At 43.1% G+C, this 25,867-nt stretch overlaps 1 protein-coding gene across 1 annotated transcript in view; it reads right to left on the bottom strand.

The window, feature by feature from the left end:
• Positions 1 to 25,867, bottom strand: part of FRMPD3 (FERM and PDZ domain containing 3) — a 382,662-nt gene that overhangs the window by 35,103 nt on the left and 321,692 nt on the right. Inside the window, exons 12-15 of the mRNA XM_073573072.1 lie at positions 23,627 to 23,750; positions 23,459 to 23,548; positions 20,542 to 20,721; positions 14,994 to 15,138 (exon numbers count right to left, since the gene is read on the bottom strand). Coding sequence (XP_073429173.1) covers positions 14,994 to 15,138; positions 20,542 to 20,721; positions 23,459 to 23,548; positions 23,627 to 23,750 — 539 coding nt within the window. The remainder of the gene's footprint in view (positions 1 to 14,993; positions 15,139 to 20,541; positions 20,722 to 23,458; positions 23,549 to 23,626; positions 23,751 to 25,867) is intronic.

Genomic DNA, 25,867 nt, shown 5'->3' with positions numbered 1-25,867 from the left:
GGCAGCATCACAAAGTCATAGTTGAATGTGTGAATAGCAAGTATGGCAATGTTTGTTATTTTTCGCAAATAAAACTATCTTGGGATTTTTCCAGAAATGGACAGCTATCTTAGATGTTTTTTGGCAAAGTATAATCTGGGCTTTCTATTCTTAAGGCTGATTAATGGTTTGCCCCCTGTGGTGAACCCTCTGCTATTGATTTAGCCATTCCTAATATTTCTGCTATCTCTTGTGAATTTCTTCATTTTTTTCAACCTAATGATGGTCTGTTTTTCTTCCATTGAGAGCTCCTTTGGCTGCATGTTGTGGGTTCACAGCAACAACTTCCAAATGCAAATCCCACACCAGGAATCAGATTCAGACCTTTTTCTTGCTTAGTTGATGATCGATTAATGAGGGAAAAAAGCCTACGCAACCCATTGAAGAGCTTTTGATTTAATTGTCCAATTACTTTTTCCCCTTTTAAAAGAGGCACATCCATACAAAAGAGCTGTAACTCCTAAACCCTTACTCCAATTATGGTGTAAATACCTTCAAATTAAAGCTGAGAGTCGGCACGTTAAGATCATATTCATTATTTAACTAGATCTTTTATAAATAAAATAAAACAGCTAAAATGCCAAAACTTGTTCAAACATTTCTGGATCTGACTTTATAGTATTGTAATTTTATCTAAATATATGGCATGCTGATTTCACACAGTGTAGCAGAGCATAGTTTGTCAGCCGTACTTTAGCTTTTCCTGCAGTCCTGTGTTTTCCTGCAGTTTTCCGGAGTAACCATCATTTTAATTTTATAAATCAATAGTACAAATGAAAATAAGAAACTTTGAAATATATCAGAGAAATCTGCTCTTCTCTTCCCTAGGACTGATCAGTTGTTCTCAAAATTCTCAGTTCTTGGGTAAAATCTGAATTGAGTGATGACAGATTGTAAAATTAGTGAGATGGGAGATGGTGATTGCTACTGCTAAGATTCTATGTGGAGGCAGATCTTCCCCATATCTTTTATAAGGAATCTTACAAAAAAACAACCGTCAACTCCTGTGATGGTATGATATGCTATGTGGATGTCATTTTGTGTATATTTCTATTTCACTTGTTTTCATAGTGTTTTTCTTGATGCCCTGTGGGTCTACAGCCTGACTGTGTCTGTCTCTTGATGACCTCCTGTAGTGCATTAATCCCCAAGGCTCCTTTGTTCTCCTCTGTGAGGCCTGGAAACCGCCCCAACCTGTTTGACTACCCCTGGACACAAGGAAGGGGGTGGGGAGAACAGGAGCTGGTCAAGTCAGTTCCTGTTTGGAGAGGATCGTGTAAAGACTGCACTTCAGAGAGAAGGACCCATTTTTATCCTCTGGTGCTAGAGTTTTTGGAATCTCGTCTCCCTGGACATTTTATCCTGTTACTGGACAACATTCTTGTTCTGGACTATTGTATCCTCAGTGTGGTGGATTGTTTATGGACCTTCTAATTTTGCCTGTAATAAAGGTCTTGGGATTGTTCACCCTTCCCTCGCTCTGTTGATTGTGTGGTATCGGAGAAGGACCCCGTGACAACCGTCAACTCCTATCTCAGTAATAGGAAAATTTGTCTTCATTAAATACAGATTGTCCAGTATTTACCTATGAATTGAGAGTGAAAAATCAGTCCCGAAGGAGAAAGAAGCAGATTTCTCTGATAAGATATGTTACAAAGTTTCTTATTTGCATGTGTACTTTTGATTTACAAAATAAAAATTAAAACAACGATTACTCTTTTACCAAATGTTACATTTTTTTGGCGCATCTCACTCCAGTACTGGACTGGAGTAGGATTCTTGAGGAATTTTCAGTTTGATGCGCTTTTACTTTTCAAAGCATTTGCGACAAAGACAAAAATATAGAGCACACATGCGCCATTTTGATGAATTTGTCGTAGAAAATGTCAGGGAATAGCGGGAGACAAAAAAGGAAAAGTAACTTCAATAAATCATAAATGATGAATCGGGCCCATTGAGTTTTCAGATCTGTGGCTTTATGTATCTTTATGCTGTGTTATCTGGTCTCCCAGTATTGTTTTTGCACCAACTGTGTGGGATAAATGATGGGATAGTTTTTAGTGTGGGTTGATATTAATTACAATGCTATCCAATTTATCACAATTTTGCTAATTTTGCATTAGAAAAATCACTTTTTAACAATTTTTGTATTGCACCCTATTCTGAGAGACACATCTTTTAAATTGTTTTTATTTTACAGAGCCGTATGCGGCCATATATGTAATACATTGTAGCTTTTGTTGGTACCATGTTTGGGCATATACAACTTTTTGATGACTTTTTATTTCATTTTTTTTATAAGGTGGAATGAACAAAAGCAGGACTTTTGGCATTGCTTTTTCGTTTGTTTTGGCGGCGTTCACCGTGCTGGATAAATACACATAGCGAGATCAAATATTTGAAATTTAGATTAAACCATTTTTTAAGGAGAAAACTGGGATTTTGGGGAAGGTGTATTTACTTTTTTCTTTTTTTAAAAAAACATTTGAATTTTTTTTATTGTTTACAATATTTTATAGTCCACAATGGGGATCCTATGAACGCATGAGTACTACTCTACTTTTGTAGAGTAATTTAATGTTTGGCTTACAGCGCCAACATATTCATCGGCACTTTATATTTTAGACGGGACTTGTACAGACAATAAAGACATTACAGAATAAACATAACTCAGATACCAGGAGGAGTGAGGGCCCTGTTGCTTACAGGCTACAATCTATGAGGAAATAGGGGGGACATGGAAGGTAAATGGTAAAATGTGCTTATATTGTAAGTTCCGGCCATAATATAATAAATAGGGTGTTCACATAACTGTATGAACCGGTCGCCAGCCAGTATGTGCACAGAACAGACACAGAAGGCTATTACCATATATACTCGAGTATAAGCCGACCCGAGTATAAGCTGACCCCCCTAACTTTGCCACAAAAAACTGGGAAAACTTATTGACTCGAGTATAAGCCTAGGGTGGAAAATGCAGCAGCTACTAGTGAATTTAAAAAATAAAAATAGATACCAATAAAAGTAAAATTAATTGAGACATCAGTAGGATAAATGTTTTTGAATATCCATATTGAATCAGGAGCCCCACATATTGTTCCATACAGTTCATGATAGCCCCATAAGATGCTCCATGCAAAATACACCCCATATAATGCTGCACAAAGGTTAATAATGGCCCCATAAGATGCTCCATAGAATATGCCCCATATGCTGCTCCATAAAGGTTATGGCCCCATATGATGTTCCATAGATTATGCCACCATAAAATGCTCCATAGATTATGCCCCCCATATGTTGCCCCCATAAGATGTTCCATAGATTATGTTCCCATATGCTGCCCCCATAAGATGCTCCATAGATTATGCCCTCCCATATGTTGCCCCCATAAGATGCTCCATAGATTAATCCCCCATATGCTGCCCCCATAAGAAGCTCTATAGATTATGGCCCCATGTGCTGCCGCTGCTGCATTTAAAAATAAAGAAATGACATACTCACCTCTCCGTCGCTGGGGCCAGGTGCCGGTGTCACTGCTGGCACCTGAGATACTCACCTGTCCTGTGTCCATGGCTGCTTGCTGCTGTCTGGCACGTCATCTGTCAGTGACGTTCAGACTGCAGGAGGCATGGCGCGCACTAACCACGTCACCACGCCCTCTGCTGTCTGAACATCACTGACAGATGATGTGCCAGACAGCAGCAAGCAGCCATGGATGCAGGACAGGTGAGTATCGCTATACTTACCCGTCCTGGCGCCGTCTCTTCAGCCCCCAGCTTCTCCGTGATCTCCCTTCCTGCCTTCAGCGGTCATGTGGTACCGCTCATTAAAACTCATGAATATGCGCATATTCATGAGTTTAATGAGCGGTACCATGTGACCGTTGAAGGAAGGAAGGGAGATCGTGGATGAGCTGGGGGCTGAAGAGACAGCGCCAGGACGGGTAAGTATGACCTGACACCACCGCCCCCCTCCGACCCCCTGGTGTATATGACTCGAATATAAGCCGAGAGGGGGGTACTTTCAGCCCAAAAAAATGGGCTGAAAATCTCGGCTTATATTCGAGTATATACAGTAAGTATTAAATGCATGGGGGTGTGTGGACAGATGCTATGAGGGTCCTGATTTTGAATTACATTTTGTATAGGCAAAACAGGAATAGTTAGATAATTGAGGTGGGGCAATAGGCCAGTCTAAAGAAATGGCTTTTTAGTCCATGCTTAAAATTGTGGGTATTGGGATTAATCAACTTGTTCTGGGTAGTGTGAGGCAGTGACCGGTGTTATATGCGAGGGTTGCTATGTGTCCCCCAGTAAGCACATAGAAGGTGTGGTGTAGCGCCTACTGTGTGTGTTGGGGAACACTCGCTTGGCAGCGGATTAACATAGTCAGGCACGGTTTTTCACACAAAACAGTCCAAACGGTTTATTTAAACGTCATAAACCGCACCGTAAGCCAGGTTGCACATCACCGGCTTACACATAGTCCATTACTTCATCACATGTGGCTTTACAAATCATCTACTAGTCACACCTGACTCTCTCCAGTCACCGGGTGACTGCACAGTTCAGTAATTGACCATTGTAAATGCACATAGTTCTTTCCCCATAACCGGGGTTACCTCTCAGGAGCTCCTGCTCCACAGGCTGACTCCTCGTCAGTCCAAGGTCCTCAACAGGATGGCATTTTCCTCAATGCAGAGCCACCCCAGGCTCTGTACACACATGTGGCCTGTGTGGGTGCTAGTCAGGACATTCGTCCAACACCCAGGCCACAAGGTCCAGGGCCTCACTGGGTGCCATTCAGGGCTCTGATCCTACTCCCAGGATCTCCCAACACACCGGCCTCCAGGTACAAGGTCTCACCACGTGCTCCAAGAATCCGATCCTACTCCCAAGATCTTCAAACACAGACCTTCCAGGACCTTGCACCCTGAATCATTCAGGTACACACACTCTAAACATGTGACCAGACCTCAGTCACATTATATGGTTGTAACCACCCCATGGATAGGCGGTGCATGTGTGGTTAGTCAATTCCCACCCAGCTCTCTGACTAACCCTATAAGCCCCCCTTATAAGTAAGCACAATAACACTTGTGGAACTATAAGTCCCAGCATAACCATATCATTTTGGGCTTACAGTGCAGAGGACCTCTGCGACACATACCGGCCAGTTACAATAATGCCAGTCCCTAATTCACCATCATAATTATGCCTCCAAGAGCATCCTGAAGTGCAGTGCAGTGCCCCCTATCTATAACAGAGGTTACAGCATCACAAAGCGTATTAAAGATCGCTGGAGTGTATTTCAAGATATAGCTGTGATTGCAGTGCAAAATAAAAGTAAGTTTGGTCTTGGGCAAGCTATTTGCTATTTTAAGAGCAGGCCTTAAAAGTGGCCCATGGCCACAGATTCCATTTTAAAAACCCTGCAACAGAGAGTTGGGTGTGTCAGTTTTGGTTTTGAAAACTGCAGAGCAGGTGGCTCTGCAAAGCTTCAGCCTGTGTGAAGTAACACGGAGCCAAGCAGAGCCAAAAGGCTTGAGACGGCGGTGCAGTCGCCCATGGCAACTAGTATCGGATATGAACTGTTGTGACACCCCGGCTGCGATATGGAGAATACCGTGTTCTGGTTATTTTGTGAGTTTGGACTTTAATTACATTTTAGTTGAACTTTCCTGGGTCACTACCTCATCACTGCACAGTGTGAACACCGCTGCACTAAACATGTTGGAGAATGCGGGCAATGTGAACTGAGTCATACCCCAAAGCGTGCTGCGTGTCTGTGATTAAGCGTGCAATGCTACAGCTCAAGCCTGCAAACAAAATGGAGGAGCTTTTGAAGCAGTTGGTCCTCATGCAGCAGCAGCAGGAGTATCAGCAATAGCAGCAGACAACCAACCTGTTGATGCAGCAGATTGTGACTATGCAAGAGGCGGCCCCACCAGCGACCTCAATCTGTTCAGAGGCCCGGTACAAAGTCCAGTCAGCACTGAGGAAGATGGGTCTGGAGGATGACATGGAGACCTTCCTCACCATCTTTGAGCGCATTGCAGAGCGGGAGAGCTTGGTGGTCCCCCTTCTAACAGGAGATGCCCAGAAGGCCTACTTAGACCTCAGTCAGGATGATGCCCTGGACTATGGTAAACTGAAAAGTGAGATCCTTGCCTGACCGGGGTTTAACACATATGTACATGCACAACGGGTATTCCAATGGTCTTTTGTGGAGACTCGACCCACCAGGTCTCAGGCATATGACGGTAAAAAAATGGCTTCAGCCTGAGACCTTAACCCCATTCCAGATGGTAGAGAGGGTGTTGGTCGACAGACTGGTGAGGGCACTGCCAGCCGCCATACAGAGTTGGGTGGTGCAAGGGTACTTGGGCACTTTGGACCAGGTGGTTGGACTGGTTGAGCAGTATATGGCCACTCAGGACTTTATACGGGACACTGCTCCACTTCGACTGTGATGTCAAGCACCACCAGTCTAGTAGCCTGGGAAAGGTCCCCGACTGTCTGCTAGGGTCAACCAGGACCGATCTCATAATGAAGAGGGCACCACGAAGTGAGGGTGACAAAAGTTTCCCCTAAACTGTTCTCGAAGTTCAGTCGTGCCGCCGTTATTAGGTGATGGCGGTGTCAAGAGCCTGGACATGTGGCTGCCAATTTTAACAGAAGCATACAGTCTAGATCACGTGAAGTAATTATTTCCCTCTACTCCTCTTTGGTCAGACCTCATCTGGAATATTGTGTCCAATTTTGGGCACCACATTTTAAAAAAGACATCAACAAACTGGAGCAAGTTCAGAAAAGAGCGACCAGAATGGTGACCGGTCTGCAAACCCTGTCTTATGAGGAAAGGTTGCAGGATTTGGGAATGTTTAGTTTGCAAAAGAGAAGACTGAGAGGAGACTTAATAGCTGTCTACAAATATCTAAAGGGCTGTCACATTGTAGAAGGATCAACTTTATTCTCATTTGCACAAGGAAAGACTAGAAGCAATGGGATGAAGCTGAATGGGAGGAGACACAGATTAGATATTAGAAAAAACTTTTTGACAGTTAGAGTGATCAATGAGTGGAACAGGCTGCCACGAGAAGTGGTGAGTTCTCCTTCAATGGAAGTCTTCAAACAGAGGCTAGACAGACATCTAACTGGGATGATTTAGCGAATCCTGCTTTGAGCAGGGGGTTGGACCAGATGGCCCAGGAGGTCCCTTTCAACTCTACGATTCTATGATTCTATGATTCTATGAATTGCCCCATGATGGCGGAACCTATGGATGACTAGCCAGTCTGCAACACATCTACGGGCACTGCCGGCAGCAAACCTCAACTTTGCCAGGTACTCATAAACGAGTACCAAACGAAGGCTCTCTTGGACTCGGGGAGCTTAGTGACTCTGGTCCATGGGTCACTTGTTGCCAGGGATAACCTGAATGGATGTAAAGTGGGGGTGGTGTGTACACATGGGGAACTCCAAGAGCACCCGACTGCAGAGGTTACTTTCTCCACACCGTGTGGAGAAATAAAACATGTGGTGGGAGTGTTGAAGACCCTTCCATATGGGACTGTGTTAGGAAGAGATTTGCCCCTATTCTGGTACCTGTGGGAGGACCAGGGTTAACCCTCCCAAGGTAAATGTTATTCAGGGCACAGAACCCGAAGATCCTGAGTCAGGGATACCTGCCATAGGAGTCGCCAACCTAGGGACAGAGTGTAAACCCAATAGGTTTTTCCTAGAAGTATTGTCGGGAGAGTTCAAGGATACTCCACCCATCCCCAAGCTGGAAATCTCCCCTGCAGGAGCGCATACTGCAGTGTATTTTTGGCCTGGGTCTACGCGGAGGTCCAGAGGTTCTGTGACATGTGTCCGGAGTGCCAACTAACCTCACCCACTGAGTCAATTGGTACCTCTGCCCATCATAGAGGTACCATTTGAGCGGATAGCAATGGATCTGGTGGGGCCAATAGTGAAATCCGCCGGTGGCCATCAACATATTTTTGGTCATAGTGGACAATGCTACGCGATACCCAGAGGCGATACCTCTCTGCCACATCTCGGCAAAGCTAATAGCTCGCGAGCTGTTTGCTTTTTTTTGTTGCCTTTGGCTTCCAAAGGAGGTCCTCACAGAGTAGGGGACTCCTTTTATGTCCAAGGTGACCAAGGAGCTATATAAGTGGCTCTGGATCAAAGAGCTACGCACTTCGGTGTACCACCCACAAACCGAAGGGTTAGTAGAGAGATTTAATAAGACCCTTAAATCCATGCTTTAAAAGGTAATCTCCAAGGAAGGGAGAGATTGGGACTTGCTATTGCCCTATCTAATGTTCACTATCTGTGAGCTACCACAGGCGTCCACAGGTTTCTTGCCTTTTGAGCTATCGTATGGCAGGCATCCAAGGGGACTGCTCAACGTAGCTAAGTAGACATGTGAACAGGAACCAACTTTTATTTGGAGTGTGATTGAGCATGTGGCAAGCATGCAAGACCAGATTGCAGCAGTCAGGCCCATAGTAAAAGGGTATCTAATGGATGCCCAAGTTGCAGAGCCACAAGTATAATAAAAGAGCCTTGGTCAGGTCCTAAAAGGACCGGGTGTTGGTACTAGTGCCCACCACAAAAAGTAAAATAATGGCCAAGTGGCAAGGGCCATATGAGATACGGGGGAATGTGGGAGAAGTAAATTATAGAGTGTACCAGCACGGAAAGAGGAAACCCAATCAGCTCTACCATGTAAACCTGCTAAAGGCCTGGAAGGACTGGAAATATTTGTTCACATGGGCAACTCTGGTCACACTAACATACAACCCTCAGGCACCGGCCAAGGACGCAGCCGGGGGTCAGGTTAAAATAAATGACTCTTTCACCAAACAGCAGCAATGGGAGGCTTGAGTTCTGGTGCAGCAGAATACGGATGTATTCTTAGAGCTGCCGGGGCAGACCTTGGTGATCCAGCATGACATTGTCACTGAGCCTCGGTTAAGGGTACAGATGAAACAGTACCGAGTGCCTGGAGGCAAACCATCATGACCGAGGCATCTGCTTCAGTTGGGGGTCATCGAGGAGTCCCAGAGAGAGTGGGCTAGCCCCATTGTGCTAATTCCAAAGCCAGACGGGTCATTACAAATCTGTAATGACTTCAGAAAATTATATGAGGTGTCAAAATTTGACCTCTATCCAATGCCCCGGGTGGATGAGCTAATTGAGAGACTGGGGGGATTTCCAGTATTTCACCACGCTCAATCTCACCAAAGGGTACTGGCAGATGCCATTGACTTAAGATATCTGATCGGCCACAGAGTTAGCAAACCCCAAATAAACAAGATTGAGGCCATCCAAAACTGGCCCAAGCCGTTAAGTATCAAACAGGTGAGGGCGCCCCTCGGCATGATTGGGTACTACCGCCGGTTTATGCCCAATTTTGCTGGGAGATTAGCACCCCTAACTGACATGTTAAAAGGTAAGAAGTCAGTTATGATCCGGTGGAATTCTCAAGCAAAGGAAGTGTTCCAGTCCCTGAAGGTGGCGTTGTGTGGACAGCTAGTCCCGGTCAGCCCCAACTTTAGGAAAACCTTCATTGTACAAACAGGACCTTCAAAGGTAGGTCTAGATGGCATTTACTTGGGATAACATTGGTTATGCAGCGTGATAGCAGAGTCCGTGAGGTATTCCGATTGTTGAGAAAGGACCCGGTATAACTGTGTATGTGGCGCCCCTGAGGCTCAGTCGCCACAGAGGTACTGCACCTTCTCCTAAGGTGTGGTGCCCCACCGTCTGGGTAAGTTGGGAGCTCCTTTCCACACTCCAACACTCGCACCCCACACAACAGGGTAGTTCTGCACAACCACATTGCGGCTCAGTGCTTAGAGAGTAGCAGAGCACGTCTGGTGGTTCCCTGCTTGGAACACTGGATGTGTTGGGAGGTGGGTGGAGTTTAGATCCAAATAAAAGATTGGGAAGGTTTAGAATTACAGGTCAGTCTGGGGTGAGTCCCAGAGGAGGGAAGGACAGTCAGTCAGGAGAGTCTGAGGACGGGTCTGAGAAGAAGGAGTGCTGCAGCTGCCTCAGTGATCTGAGCCAGCTGGCACGGGAAAGGGAAAGAAGGAGAAAGACGTAGAACTGCAACCTAAGCTTCCATAGAGAGAGAAAGACAAGTATGGAACGAAGGAGTAGAGAGAACAGAGAGGAACCCTGCCTATAGGTTCTCAGCGCAAGGCCGGGGCCCGGTCCCCGAGGTTGTATGGACACTTATGGTTCTGCAGCAGACACCGGTGGAGTAGTTGACTGTAAATGCATTACTCCCATCCAAGACTTGAGGCACAACAGCGACACAGAGAGAGAGCCAGGAGTGAGGCGTCCGCGAAGCAGGCTACAGCTGTCTGCCGTGCAAGTAGAGTTCTAGGAACATCTCTTAGGAGGCATTCCAGGGTTACTAAGTACTGGAGTGATTCACACCACAAGGCGCATTGGCAGAGTCATTCAGGAAGGTACATGTTGGCGGAGTGTTGGAGAGGAGAGCCCTGACTTGCCCGGGAGGTTGGTTGAGTCTTTACCCCGGAGGACACGGCACGGAGGCGGGCACCAGTGTGTACCATGAACTGTGAGTAAAGCTGTGAAACTGCAGCTCTGGTGTCCTCCATTCATTTGTGAGCTAACACCTTCAGCACCGCTACATCTAGGTACCAGCATCCATACCACCCTGCACCTCTCCTCTTCCATAGCACCTACACTGCCCTGGGACTACAGCTCCTCCTGTGGGGAGCTACACCATCTTTGCTGCACCACACCATCAGTTCCAGCGGATCTGCATGCAGCGTCGGCTTAACACCTCCCTTGCCGAACACCACAGGTGGCGTCACAAACTATTCCATTAACTACCACAAACCACCCTTGATATTTGGGCGCCCAGGGCCACGGACCGGGTCACCGCTGCTGTGACACATCCCCCTGACACCGGCCCAGTACCGAGTACCCCACAGCCCTGGGACACAGAGAAGCGGTGCCTCAGGGAGCCCTGTTGCCCTGTAGCAATCTGGTAAAGTTGGGTAACTTTACAGTTGTTGTTCAACTCTATACGCTATTTTAAGTCTAGCCATTTAAACTATCTCAGCAGCACCATTGGGCCATTCTAATCAATCTTCGGATTTTGCCAGCACATTGTACCATCAATATGAAGACAAGTAAGTTGTCCTATACTGACATTTAATACTCAGTGACCTTATCATAGTACAGTGATCTAGAAAGCTGTGTTCACACCTAGCGTTTTGTTTGCTTTTTCGCGGCAATTTTTTACTCGTGAAATCACTGCTAAAACGCAGAAAAACCCTGCATCCCATGCAATCCTATGGGATTCTGCAATGCTGTCCTAATGGTGCGGATTTTTCCACTGCGGAATCGCATAGCGGAAAAATTTGCAGCATGCTCATTCTTTTTGCGGAATCGCCAAAGGATTGCATTGAAATGCTCATTTTTTGCATGTGGCTATGCCCACCATGCGTGAAGTGAGCGCTTCATGTGCTGATGGTACCCAGGGTCTGGAGGAGAGGAGACTCTCCTCCAGGCCCTGGGTATCATAAGCTGTAAAAAATAGAATAAAAATAAAAAAATATTGTTATTCTCACCTTCCGACGGCCACCGGAGTCTTTCCCGCCTCTCACCACGAATGACCGCGATGATGTCACGCTCTCGCGAGCGTGACAACATCGCAGGTCCTTTGCGCAAAGCATTACTGGGACCGGAAGATCCTGGGAGCGCCGCAGAGCAGATCGGGGGCCGTCGGAAAGTGAGAATAACATTATTTTTAATTTTTTTTATTATTTTTTACATCCTATCTTTTACTATTGATGCTGTATAGGCAGCATCAATAGCAAAAAGTTGGTCACACTTGTCAAACACTATGTTTGACGAGTGTGACCAACCTGTCAATCAGTTTTCCAAGCGATGCTACAGATCGCTTGGAAAACGCTAGCATTCTGCAAGCTAATTACGCTTGCAATATGCTAGTTTTTCGTGGGAATTCCGCATGCAAATTTCCCACGGCAGGGAGTTGCGGAATTGCCCCGGAAATTTCCGTGGCAATTCTGCACGTGTTCACATAGCCAAATAGATTTTACATACAGTGGGGCAAAAAAGTATTTAGTCAGTCAGCAATAGTGCAAGTTCCACCACTTAAAAAGATGAGAGGCATCTGTAATTTACATCATAGGTAGACCTCAACTATGGGAGACAAACTGAGAAAAAAAAATCCAGAAAATCACATTGTCTGTTTTTTTTTCCTTTTATTTGCATATTATGGTGGAAAATAAGTATTTGGTCAGAAACAAAATTTCATCTCAATACTTTGTGATATATCCTTTGTTGGCAATGACAGAGGTCAAACGTTTTCTGTAAGTCTTCACAAGGTTGCCACACACTGTTGTTGGTATGTTGGCCCATTCCTCCATGCAGATCTCCTCTAGAGCAGTGATGTTTTTGGTTTTTCGCTTGGCAACACGGACTTTCAACTCCCTCCAAAGGTTTTCTATAGGGTTGAGATCTGGAGACTGGCTAGGCCACTCCAGGACCTTGAAATGCTTCTTACGAAGCCACTCCTTCGTTGCCCTGGCGGTGTGCTTTGGATCATTGTCATGTTGAAAGACCCAGCCACGTTTCATCATCAATGCCCTTGCTGATGGAAGGAGGTTTGCACTCAAAATCTCACGATACATGGCCCCATTCATTCTTTCATGTACCCGGATCAGTCGTCCTGGCCCCTTTGCAGAGAAACAGCCCCAAAGCATGATGTTTCCACCACCATGCTTTACAGTAGGTATGGTGTTTGATGGATGCAACTCAGTATTCTTTTTCCTCCAAACACGACAAGTTGTGTTTCTACCAAACAGTTCCAGTTTGGTTTCATCAGACCATAGGACATTCTCCCAAAACTCCTCTGGATCATCCAAATGCTCTCTAGCAAACTTCAGACGGGCCCGGACATGTACAGGCTTAAGCAGTGGGACACGTCTGGCACTGCAGGATCTGAGTCCATGGTGGCGTAGTGTGTTACTTATGGTAGGCCTTGTTACATTGGTCCCAGCTCTCTGCAGTTCATTCACTAGGTCCCCCCGCGTGGTTCTGGGATTTTTGCTCACCGTTCTTGTGATCATTCTGACCCCACGGGGTGGGATTTTGCATGGAGCACCAGATCGAGGGAGATTCTCAGTGGTCTTGTATGTCTTCCATTTTCTAATTATTGCTCCCACAGTTGATTTCTTCACTCCAAGCTGGTTGGCTATTGCAGATTCAGTCTTCCCAGCCTGGTGCAGGGCTACAATTTTGTTTCTGGTGTCCTTTGACAGCTCTTTGGTCTTCACCATAGTGGAGTTTGGAGTCAGACTGTTTGAGGGTGTGCACAGGTGTCTTTTTATACTGATAACAAGTTTAAACAGGTGCCATTACTACAGGTAATGAGTGGAGGAAAGAGGAGACTCTTAAAGAAGAAGTTACAGGTCTGTGAGAGCCAGAAATCTTGATTGCTTGTTTCTGACCAAATACTTATTTTCCACCATAATATGCAAATAAAATGAAAAAAAAACAGACAATGTGATTTTCTGGATTTTTTTTTCTCAGTTTGTCTCCCATAGTTGAAGTCTACCTATGATGTAAATTACAGACGCCTCTCATCTTTTTAAGTGGTGGAACTTGCACTATTGCTGACTGACTAAATACTTTTTTGCCCCACTGTACTATTTCAGCAATTATATGCTATTTCAGCAACTTCATCGATCAGCTGATAACTAAATTTGATCACCTACTGGTCCTATCTAAATGCTGCATCTTTTATGATAGTATAAATAAATAATAGTCTAATATCACCTCATAATAATTTTTTGCAGATTTTTTGCGAGTCTTTCAGATCCATTCGAACCTTCTCATTTCAGTTTAGCGCAGTGATTACTTTCTATTTAGAATATCCCATCAGACTATTTTAACAGGAGAATACACAGAACCTGTTTTAATCACACTCACAGCCTTACCCTCTCTGGGTGGCAAGCGCCAGTGTACATTATCGATTTTAAAATAAAAAAAAATTGTATCCGAAGTAAATTTTTTGTGAAAAAAAGTGAAATGTTCATTTTTTCCTTCCACATTGCTTCAATTCTTGTGAAGCACCTGAAGGGTTACCAAACTTTTTAAATGTGGTTTTGAACACCTTGAGGGGTGCAGTTTTTAGAATGGTGTCACATTTGGGTATTTTCTGTCATATAGGCCCCCAAAGTGACTTAAAAAAAATGGTTTTGTAAATTTTGTTGAAAAAATTAGAAATCGCTGGTCAAATTTTTACCCTTATAACTTCCTAACAAAAAAAAAAATTATGTTTCAAAAATTGTGCTGTTGTAAAGTAAACATGTGGGAAATGTTATTTATTAACTATTTTGTGTGACTGAATGCTCTGATTTAAGGGTATAAGAATTAAAAGTTTGAAAACTGTGAAATTTTCTAAATTTTTGCCAAGCTTACATATTTTTCACAAATAAACACAAGAAATGTTAAAGAAATTTTACCACTATCTTAAAGTACAATATGTTACGAAAAAACAGCTTCAGAATCAATGGGATATGTTGAAGGGTTCCAGAGTTACAACTAACTACATAAAGTGACAGTGGTCAGATTTCAAAATTAAGGCCTGGTCATTAACCTACAAAGTGGCTTGGTCCTTAAGTGGTTAAACATAACATATGAGAAGTTATATGAGTAATATGTTGTATGAGAAGTTCTATAAATCTGTGTCCTAGTATATGTATACTATGTTAGCATCACACAAAGAAGATTTAGTAATAATATTATGGGAAATGCATGATATATTACTGTTCCATGTACATTTGCAGTTTGCAATACAATCTAAGATCCCAGGCGGGTTTATATTTACGGCTTACATTAGATGAAAAATAGAGCAGATGAAAGTCATACCTGCCTTGATAATCTGAGGTGGAGGCAAGTGACCTGTTGTCCTGTAAAATATGCCTTTCTTAGGGTCCACCAGCAGATGATAGTATCCTGCCAACAAACAGGCAAAGCTTGTGGCTTCAGGCCAATCCATAAGTAACACGAGTGACTGATAAAAAGGAACATTAAAAAGGGTCAGAAACAGATTCAGAGATTAATGATAACACCAGTTACATGTTTCGAGATGTTCACACCCACCACTTTGATATTGATCACCTAGTCTCAGATTAGGCTATCAATGTCAGACCAGTGGGAGAGGGTGGGCGAAACTTGCCACCTCTGCCCATCACCTATTATCAGCTCCGATTGTAGTTGAAGGTGAACAATCTATGGAGCAGAACAGCACAACTTCAGACTCTAGTTAGTGGTTGTTGCTGAAAACTGCAGCTCTAGAGCGTAGAAAGCAGCGCCATTCTGCTCCATACACTATTCTTATCCGTCTGCTGTCGGAGCTGAGAAGAATTAATTAGTCGGGGTGTTGGCTTATCCTAAGGATAGGAAGTCAATTTCAAAGAAGCGGACAATCCTTCAACACCATTAATATAAAACACAAAGGCTATGTTCACATTGAATTTTTGGAGAAGTTCAAAAAATCATCATCTGATTCAGGAAACTTTCCCGTTTTGGAGAAGTTTTTGTTTTCTGAAGCAGTTTTGAAGAGTTTTGGAACAGTTCTTTGCAACCTTTTCATTGAACAGTGCCTAGTTTGGAAAATTTTCCTTTATAGTGGATTTCCCACGAAAAAGTATTGGAAGGGTTTTTTAAGAGTTTTTGATGTTTTCGAGAAGGACATGGAAGATGATGAGCCATTCAAATAAAACTACTAAAAATTAGTGTAAACATATGTTCACGCTCCGTCTATTTATGTAGACTTTTTAGTGAATTTGCTGAAAAAAGCGTAAATAAAATGAGCAGAAAAATGGTCCTATTAATTTGTAGGGATAGACTACCTGCAGTTCATATGCTCAGACTTTTCAATGTATCTTAAAGATTCCAGGCTTTTAAAGATGCCAAGCGGTTAAAAGAAGGTAACGTCCATTTTTCTGGTGTTTCCGCTAGGAAGACACTCAATACTTTACTATATTGTGGAAAAAAATGTCTCATAAAAACTGAAAATCCCTAAAAAGTGAAATATTAAGGGCACCACAGTAAACACTCCCCTAAATAACACATTGTAATGCTGATGTGCAGAGCAGGTTAGATGAGACTTATACGGCACGTTATCGGACTACAGTATAAACAATGAATAATAGAGAGGTAAAGAATAGGGACATAATAGCTATAAGTAGCGTTTGGTGTAACATATGCATGATACACATTACATATACAAACAAATTGCTATGTATGCAAACATACACACAACACTTCTGCACTTACAGTAGATGTACACACAGCTCTGATGCACAACCACAAATACACACAGCACTGCTACACACACACACAAACTGCTCTACTGCATACATACACACAATTATACAGCACTGCGCACACACACACACAGCTCTGCTGCACACATACGTGCACAAAAGTGCACACATAAGTGGCGTTTTGCTTTTTTTGTTTGAAGTGTGATTCCTTCTGTCTGGTTGCTGTGATGCCATTTTAAGGGTGATTTTAGTAAATTGGAAGCAAATGGTTGTGATGTGTAAGGATGAAAATTGTGTTTCACATTGTTTTATCCCTTTATGTGTTAGCTTTCAACATTTGCTGGGCCAAATGTTTTGCATATTTTGTCATGGGTAGTCAAATTTTTGGGTAATCATGGGTAGTTGAAATTTTGTTTTTTGGTTTGTGTGTTTTTATGTTAAAGCAAGGCAAAGACAAAACCTAATTTAACACCAGCTATCAGGAAGCTTATTATTCTGAGCGTGAAATCAGGCAAAAGCCAAAAACAGAGAATTATGGAATTCATCAGCTCTCAGAGTCAAGTGTCACGTTTAATAAAGAAAGAAAAAGAAGGTTACGGAACAGCTGACAAACCTAAAAGTGAACGACCACGAAAAACTTCCTCCAAAGTTGATCACATTATTAAGAAAAAGTCAGTTTCCAATATCCATAAAAGTGCTGTACAGATTTCACACAAAATGAATGAAGAATATGGGGCAAAAGTGAGTCGCCAAACTGTGGCTAAGAGCAGTAGGGTTGAATGCACAAGTTCCAGTCAAGAAGACTTTCATCTCTGCAAAGAACCAGAAGGTCTGACTTGAGTTTACCAAAGAACACAGCCAATGGAAAGAGACAGATTGGTCTAAGGTGTTGTGGTCGGAATCCAAGTTCAATCTGTTTGATAGAGATGGCAAACACTATGTATACCGCCTGGAAAATGTAATGATGTAAGGTACCAAACACCTACAGTGAAGCATGGTTGTGGCAATGTCTTGGTTTGGGGCTGCTTTTCTGTATCTGCAATTGGCCCTCTGATTAGAATAGATGGAAATATGAATGCTACCATGTACAAGGATCTACTGGAGAATGTAATGCTGCCATATGGTAAAACCAATGAAGGCAGGGGCTGGAAATTTCAGCAAGACAATGATCCTAAGAACACATCCAATTTAGTAAAAAAATTAGTTATCAAAGAAAAATGTTCGCCTGTTGCAATGGCCAAGCCAATCACCTGATTTACCCCCTTTAGAGCACCTTTGGGAAGAGTTAGGGTAACAAGTTGGGGCCTGTACCCAAAGAAATAAAGATGAATTGTTTGCGGATTTGCAAATGGAATGGAACAAGATTCCTCAGGATGTCTTATACCTGAGTGGCTTCAATGCCCCGTCAGTGCAGTAATTAAAGCAAGTCTGATGAATGCACAGGAAGTGACGGGGTGGCAAGTGCAGTACAGTGAGGCTATACAAAGAAAGTGAGGGATTTGGAGCTTCATTCTGTGATTAAATTCCTTAGAAAGGAAGAAAAGAAGCTATATAAATCAGTAAAAAGGATGACTTCTGTTTTAGGTGATGATGCTCCTTCCTACTACCAAGTAAAGTTTTGTGCCAAGCCATTTATATGGGGTAGGGAATTAATGGAATATAATCCCTTTTCAGGGCGACCTGTCGAAGCATCTTCAGCAAATGTGCCGTAAAGTGGGGGACCATGATTTTGGAAGATCGCCGGGTCACAGTCAGTGTTATAGCTCATGAATTAGGCATTTAATTGGCACAGTTAGAAGTATCATTCATGATGTTTTGATGATCTCAAAGATCGTGTTGTGCCATGGATGTTGACGCCTGAGAAAAAACATGGTGGCAGTAGTTTAGTCAAGAGAATTTAGATATGCTTAGAGAAAATCCAGGAGATTTTTACTCTCGAATTACTATGGGTGATAAAACATGGGTCCACCTTCATAATCTTGAGACCAAACAAGAGTCCATGCAATGGAATAACAAGGAGTCACCACTCACCAACTGAAGAAATTTTGCATCCAGCAGTTAGCTGGAAAGATAATGGCAACAGTTTTTTGGGATACAGAAGGCATTTATTACTGGATTTGATGCCACACAAGACAACACGTACAGGACACACCTGCTTCAACAATGAAGGCAATAAGGCAATCAAAGAGAAAAGTTTCTGTCAGCTGTACTTATGCTTCATGGCTATGCTCCAACTCACAAGTCTTGTAAATGACAAGTTGCTATCAGGGACTGCGGCTTCATGGAGCTTAACCATCCTCCCTATAGTCCAGACCTGACTCCCAGTGATTTCTCTCTATTTGGGTACCTGAAGAAAAATCTGCTTGGGCAGCGATTTCCTGATGATAATGCAATCAAAGAAGCAATACCATGGTTGTTGCAGCAGCAAGAAGTCTCCTTCTATTCTGAGGGCATCCAATCACTGGAGGCAAAGTGGAATAAGTGTGTTGAAGACAAGGGGGATTACATTGAAAAGTAGTAAACTCCATTTTCTCAAAAAATTTTGTTTTCATATTGAGGTAGATAAATTATTGAACACCCCTCTTATATAGAAAACCAACACACAGCTGTGCTGCAAACATACACATGCATCTACTGCACACATAAACACACACGACACTGCTGCATACACACAGAGCTGAGCTGTAAACATACACTCACTACACTGCTACAAACATGCACACACAGATCTACTGCACACTTACGCAACACTGCTGCACAGATACACACAGCTCTGCAGCATACATACAATCACACAACACAACTGTGAAAGGGGTACTGGGGGCTAGTTTAATGCTCTGCACTCCTTGCATATGTTACTGGTAAAAGCAGTATATTCCATATGTTGCGTAATATTGATCTATTGTGTTGCATTGTACCTATGTTTATGTGTTGCAAAGATATAGGGATAGTGTAGGACTTAGACCAGTAGGGGAGCACAGTAGAATAGGATAGGGATTAGTTAAACCAATAAGATTTGTCTGGTTTGGAGGGGCTAAGGAAGAGTAGTTGGGGAGCTTCCTGGAGTTAGTGAGTGTGAGCCGGGAGCAAGGACAGTACAGTCGTGTATGGGGGAACGTTTAAGTAGGGGAGCCCAGCGTTCCAGGGCCTAAGAGCTGACAGTCACGCGGTGGTGGAGGAATATCAGGACAGCATAAGAATGGTAGCAGCTAACTTTGTGGGAACAACCCTTAACATCCGAGGCCTACGGCCTGGAAAGGAATGGAAGAGCCATTTTTCGACTTCATCTTTGGAGAGGGAAGTGGGCGAGGAACTCCTGAAGCGAGTTAGTCTGACTAGTCAGGAAGCTGCGGTACCGGCAGAATGGTTATATTTTGCGAACAATCTTGTGCTGTTTCTCTGACTAAACTGGACGAGCTGAGTAAAGTGGTTTTGCTGAAAATGAACTTGGACTCTGACTATCATTGTGTGGTGCTAAAAGAAAAGGAGCCCCGGCAGTTTGGAATGGACCCTGACTTACAAGTGAGTGGATTACAATGTGTTAATGTGGCGGGGAACCAGGGTGTGCCAGTACTGCCACCGTCAGCCACGACTACCCCCCTGGCCCTTGTTTCCTTGTTTCAACTGCATACACACACAGCTCCGCAGGATACATACAATCAACAACACTGCTGCATACATACACAGTTCTGCAGGAAACATACACACACTTCTCTGCTACATAGACACATACACACAGCTCGGAAGGCATCAACAATCAATTTTACTCATGAACAGAATGGTACCAGGTGAAACTTTATGTCTTACGGCATCTTCCACATTTTCTATTTCCTTGCAGATGGCTGTAACATCATGGAATGCTCTTATAGCTAATTAGGAACTTTGATCTCCCAGCCTGCTGCCCTTTTCCATAGTTTTCTTTTTCAGAATCTGCCACATGGAATGACCTATGCATGTTCAGTTCAGCTTTTTTCCTGTCCTGAACTCACTGTCGGGCACCAAGAAAGAGAGACTCGTTGGCTGTTGTCCTGGGCCCCATAACAGCCACTATATGGCTGCTCCAGATCTGCAGTACATCTGCTCCTGATTATACTGGAAATGCTGTGGAAATTGAATGCAGCATGTCTGTCATAGTTTCTTTATACCTTTGTGTCCGTTACACTTGTCTCAACACGTGCCACTCCTTGGGCTTCTCGGAACAACTGGACTTTAGTAACTTGACTGAATTCAAAGAGCACTGTAGTTAGATTGGTCTTCAGATCAATTACATGACTGATTCCATGGCGGGGACCAACAAGAAGCGTGGTTGCAGCAGTTTTTTCATCCTGAGATTAAAATACAATATCAAGTACATAGGACATAAGATGGGGAAACAAAAAGAAGCTCAACATATTTGGTACAAGTATTGGATCAAATCAAGACAACTACTGAGTCTAAAGATGCTTCTAATTTATCACCTATCATGAACCTCCTCGATAAATTTGGTGCATTTTAAAACGGTCTGAAAGTAGAACAGGTTAGGAAAACCAGACCCCAAAAAGGGAGATTTACAAATGTGCCAGGATTCTAGCAAATCCACATCTGAAGTCTGGCTGATTTGTCTAGTATGAATCCACCTTAAAGGAAGGCAGGGTTTAGATGAACCCTAATACTGCGTAGAATGGGCACATGTAAGAATAGACTTGGACTAATGACACAGAAATAAAAAACTAAAAAAGTTTTTCTCTGCAGGGAGTCAGTAAGAGCATATTACATGACTCCAGAGGAGCTACAGATGAAGCATTTCTTAAACTGACAAATAATTCCCAATGCAGAAACTTTACATCCAATGATACAAATTTTGGTGTGTTAAGAGTTAACTCTCTACATCCTGGAATCATTTTATGTGTTTGTTTAATCATTTTAGACTTTTAGAAAAGTGATCCCCACACTAGAAAAAACAATACAAATACCCCCCTCCTAGGGTTCGGTGCTGGCTCTATGATGCTGCTCCTGTCTTTGACATCATGTAGACAGCAGACATATCACTGGTGTATATACTGGTGTGTATACTGTTCTTGCGCAGAGGCCTCTTCTATCTGTGTCTTCCCGTGGGTTTGGCCATCTATATTAACTGTTTTAAACACTTTAAATCATTTTTCTTTTTTTAAGCATTTACAAGTTGCAGAAGGTGACTTTAAGATGTGATCCTTTGATAGTATAGATAATAACCTGGACTCGTATTTTTAATACAGTGCGTTATTCAGCCTATCATTATTAAAGGGAAGCTGTCATTAGGGTCATCTCACCTAAGCAGTCTATATGGACATGTAGGTCATCGGCATGTAGGACCATAGATCCTAACAGCTTATTTACATATTAAGAAAAACATGGCTTTCTCTGCAATAAATCATCAGATGGTAGATATGATGCTCACCTCGGCCACGGCTCCCGCCCTGACTGTTGCATATGTATGACGTATGGGTGGTTAGAACAGCACATGCTTTTCCCACGGCCGCTCCCTACAAGTGTCGCTGTCATTAACAACCGCTGGTGGAAATCTGCTCCACTTGCAGCTGTTAGAGGCAGATGAGGGCGGGAATGGAGCGGATTCTGCTCTCCATCCATATTCGGATTAACCCCTTCATGATCGGGCTATTTTCTGTTTTTTATTTTTGTTTTTTGTCTCTACTTCTTCAAAGACTCACAACTTTTTTATTTTTCCATCAATATATAGGGGCTTGTTTTTTGCAGGACTGGTGGTATATTTTATTGACACCATTCATTTTATATTGTGATGCACTGGAAAGCAGGAAAAAGTGCAATTCCACAATTGTTCTGTTATTTTTTTATTCACCATGTGCACTGTCTGTGGAAAAAATCACATCATGCTTCAAGTGGCTCCGCAAATCAGATCATGTGAATCCATTCAAGTCTATGGGTGCATGTAAAACATCGCACTGCACTCGGGTGTCATCCCAGTGCAGTACAATTTCAGCAAAGACAATGGAGAAGATGGAGAAATTAACTTCTCCACCTTCTCCACACCTGTGCTGTGAATCTCTCATCAGATTACAGTAAGGTGACACGCTGATCAAACTCGGATCAGCGTCATTGCGATAAACTATCCGATTCTGATTGAAGAAAGAATCATTGCTCATGTGACAGTAGTCTTAAATTGAGGGTCTGCACATATGTCAGTGTGTTTATATGGACTGGGCACACGTTGACATGTCCATTTTTTAACAGCAGCATGGGCCACAAAATGTCCTGCACACGTGCACACTCATGACATCTGGCTGTGTATTTTTTACAATATGACTATGGGGTTAGTTATGGGGGTGTCTTATAGATGCCTCTCTATTACTAACCCTTGGGCTTGATGTCAGTGGCCATAAAACAGCTGATATCAACCCCAACCCTATTACCCCACTTGCCAATGCACCAGACAAGTGGGAAGAGAGAGGCTAAGCTCCAGATTTGGTGCACAGATCTTATAGATTTATAGATGCACCATTTCTAGGGTGGCTGAGTTCTGATATTCTTAGCCTGGGAGGGGGGCAATATCCTTGGCCCCTTCTAGGTGAATAATATCAGCTCACAGCTGTCTGTTTAGCTTTTGCTGGTTAGAAATTATAGGGGGACTCTATGTCATATTTTTCTGGGGTCCCCTGTAAACTAACCAGTAAAGGTTTAGTATACAGCTGTAAACTGTTATTAATAGCCTGGGAACCTTTTGGGATATTGGCCCCTTTTCCAGATTATTAACATCAGCCCCCAGCGGTATTCAACAACAATGCCACATATTCACTGTTTTTCTTTCATGCAACTATTGCATGAATTAAGAGGAAATTAAAAAGCATCACTAATAAAATGGATCAGACTGTAGCCATTGTGACGTTTAGGGACGTTTTCTACTGTACAATACATTAATCAAATTACGCAAACTCTTTCTTCTTCATCTCAAAATCTTGACAGACGTCCTTGTTGGATCAATTTTTTTATTGGTACAATACGTAGACTTAAAGAAAGTACAATACAATCTGCATGGCATCTGCGGACATAGCGGAGGTTGTGTGTTACCATGGCAACGGTGTTGAAGAGGACACCAGCAAATGTTGGCAGCTCATTAAGAATACGAAGGTAACGCAGCTTGGCTTGAATGATAGACATCTGTGTGAATGAGAAGGTACACGGTTACACATCCATCAGTGAAACTCCAACACAATGATTTTTCATCATATCCGTTACCTTGTTGCCAGATAATTGGTTTTGGTGGATTTTCAGATGTTGTGCCAAAGCTTTGCGGAGAGATTTTTCTTTATAAACCTGTAAGAGGGATGGAGGAAGGAAAGGTTCCAAGCCCCACTCTTTCCTAAAAGAACACAAGAGAAGATTGATTAAGACAAGCCTTATGACACTTGTCTTGATTTGTCACTGCACACACATTGACACACCCACCCATACACACACGTATATATATGTGTATATATATATATATATATATATATATATATACACACACACACACAAACATATACACTGTGTTCCAAATTATTATGCAAATTGGATTTAAGTGTCATAAAGATGTAATTTTTTGTTTATCAAATAAACTCATAGATGGCATTGTGTATCAGGGCTCTTTGGATCACTGAAATCAATCTCAAACGCCTGTGATAATTAGTTTATCAGGTGAGCTCAATTAAAGGAAAGCTACTTAAGAATGATGTTCCACGTTATTAAGCAGGGCACAGGTTTCAAGGAATTTAGGAAATAAAAAGGATCTCTCTGCTGCTGAAAAGCATCAAATAGTGCAATGCCTTGGTCATGAGATGAAAACATTAGATATTTCCCAAAAACTTAAACGTGATCATTGTACTGTTAAGAGATTTGTGGCTGATTCTTAGCACAGACATGTTTGTGCTGATAAAGGCAGAATGAGGAAGGTTTCTGCCAGGCAAGTTCATTGGATTAAGAGAGTGGCTGCTAAAAAGCCATTACAAACCAGCAAACAGATATTTAAAGCTGCTGGTGCCTCTGGAGTCCCTTGAACCTCAAGGTGTAGGATCCTTCAAAGGCATGCTGTGGTGCATAAACCTACTATTCGGCCACCCCTAAACAGTGTTCACAAGCAGAAATGGTTGCAGTGGGCTCAGACATACATGAAGACTAATTTTCAAACAGTCTTGTTTACTGATGAGTGTCGAGCAACCCTGGATGGTTCAGATGGATGGAGTAGTGGATGGTTGGTGGATGGCCACTATGTCCCAACAAGGCTGTGACGTCAGCAAGGAGGTGGAGGAGTCATGTTTTGGGCCGGAATCATGGGGAAACAGCTGGTAGGGCCCTTTAACCCCTTCCTGACATGAGACGTACTATCCCGTTCATGGGACCTGGGCCCCTATGCCCATGGACGGGATAGTACGTCTAGCACGATCAGCGGCGCCCACGTGGTGAGCGCCGCTGATCGCGGCCGGGTGTCAGCTGATTATCACAGCTGACACCCGGCACTATGTGTCAGGGGCGGTCACGGACCGCCCCCGACACGTTAACCCCTTGCACACCGCGATCAAACATGATCGCGGTGTACCGGGGGTTAAAGGGAAGCATCGGCAGGGAGGGGGCTCCCTCCGTGCTTCCCTGAGCCCCCCACGGCAGCGCAATGTGCAGAGCTGCTGCGGGGGGCTCCTTTCCCCCAGGCCCCCGAATCCAAGATGGCGAAGGGGGCCTTCGGGGGCCTGAGGAAGCTGGCTTCCTCAGTGCCTGCAAAGCGCAGGCATGAGGAAGCCTTCTGCAGTGCCTGTGTCAGATCGCTGATCTGTCACAGTGATCTGTGATGTGTCAGATCAGCGATCTGTCACAGGACAGTGATGTCCCACCTGGGACTATTTAATAAAGTAAAAAAAAAAAAAAAAAAAAAAGTGTTAAAATAATTTAAAAAAAATCGCCAAATAAACTAGAAAAAAAAAAAAAATATTCCCCCAATAAATCCATTTTTTGGAAATAATAAAAAAACAAACAATAAAAGTACACATATTAGGTATCGCCGCGTCCATAATGACCCGCCCTATAAAACTGTCCTATTAGTTAACCCCTTTAGCGAACCCCTTAAAAAATAAAAATAAAAAATGAAGCAAAAAATAATGATTTATTATCATACTGCCAAACAAAAAGTGTAATAACGCGCGATCAAAAAGACGCATATAAATATCCATGGTACCGCTGAAAACGTCATCTTGTCCTGCAAAAAACGAGCCACCACACAGCATCATCAGTGAAAAAATAAAAAAGTTATAGCTCGCAGAATAAAGCGATGCAAAAATAATTATTTTTTATATAAAATAGTTTTCATTGCATAAAACCGACAAAAACATAAAAAAATGACATAAATGAGGTATCGCTGTAACTGTACTGACCCGAGGAATAAAACCGCTTTATCAATTTTACCGCACGCGGAACGGTGTAAACGCACCCCCCCAAAAGAAATTCATG

The sequence above is a fragment of the Dendrobates tinctorius genome, unplaced genomic scaffold (assembly GCF_039654945.1).
Source record: "Dendrobates tinctorius isolate UK_male_01 unplaced genomic scaffold, ASM3965494v1 ptg000034l, whole genome shotgun sequence".
Taxonomy (NCBI): Eukaryota; Metazoa; Chordata; class Amphibia; order Anura; family Dendrobatidae; genus Dendrobates; species Dendrobates tinctorius.
The sequence above is the reverse complement of the archived record's forward strand: the minus strand, read 5'-3'. Positions and strand labels throughout refer to the sequence as shown.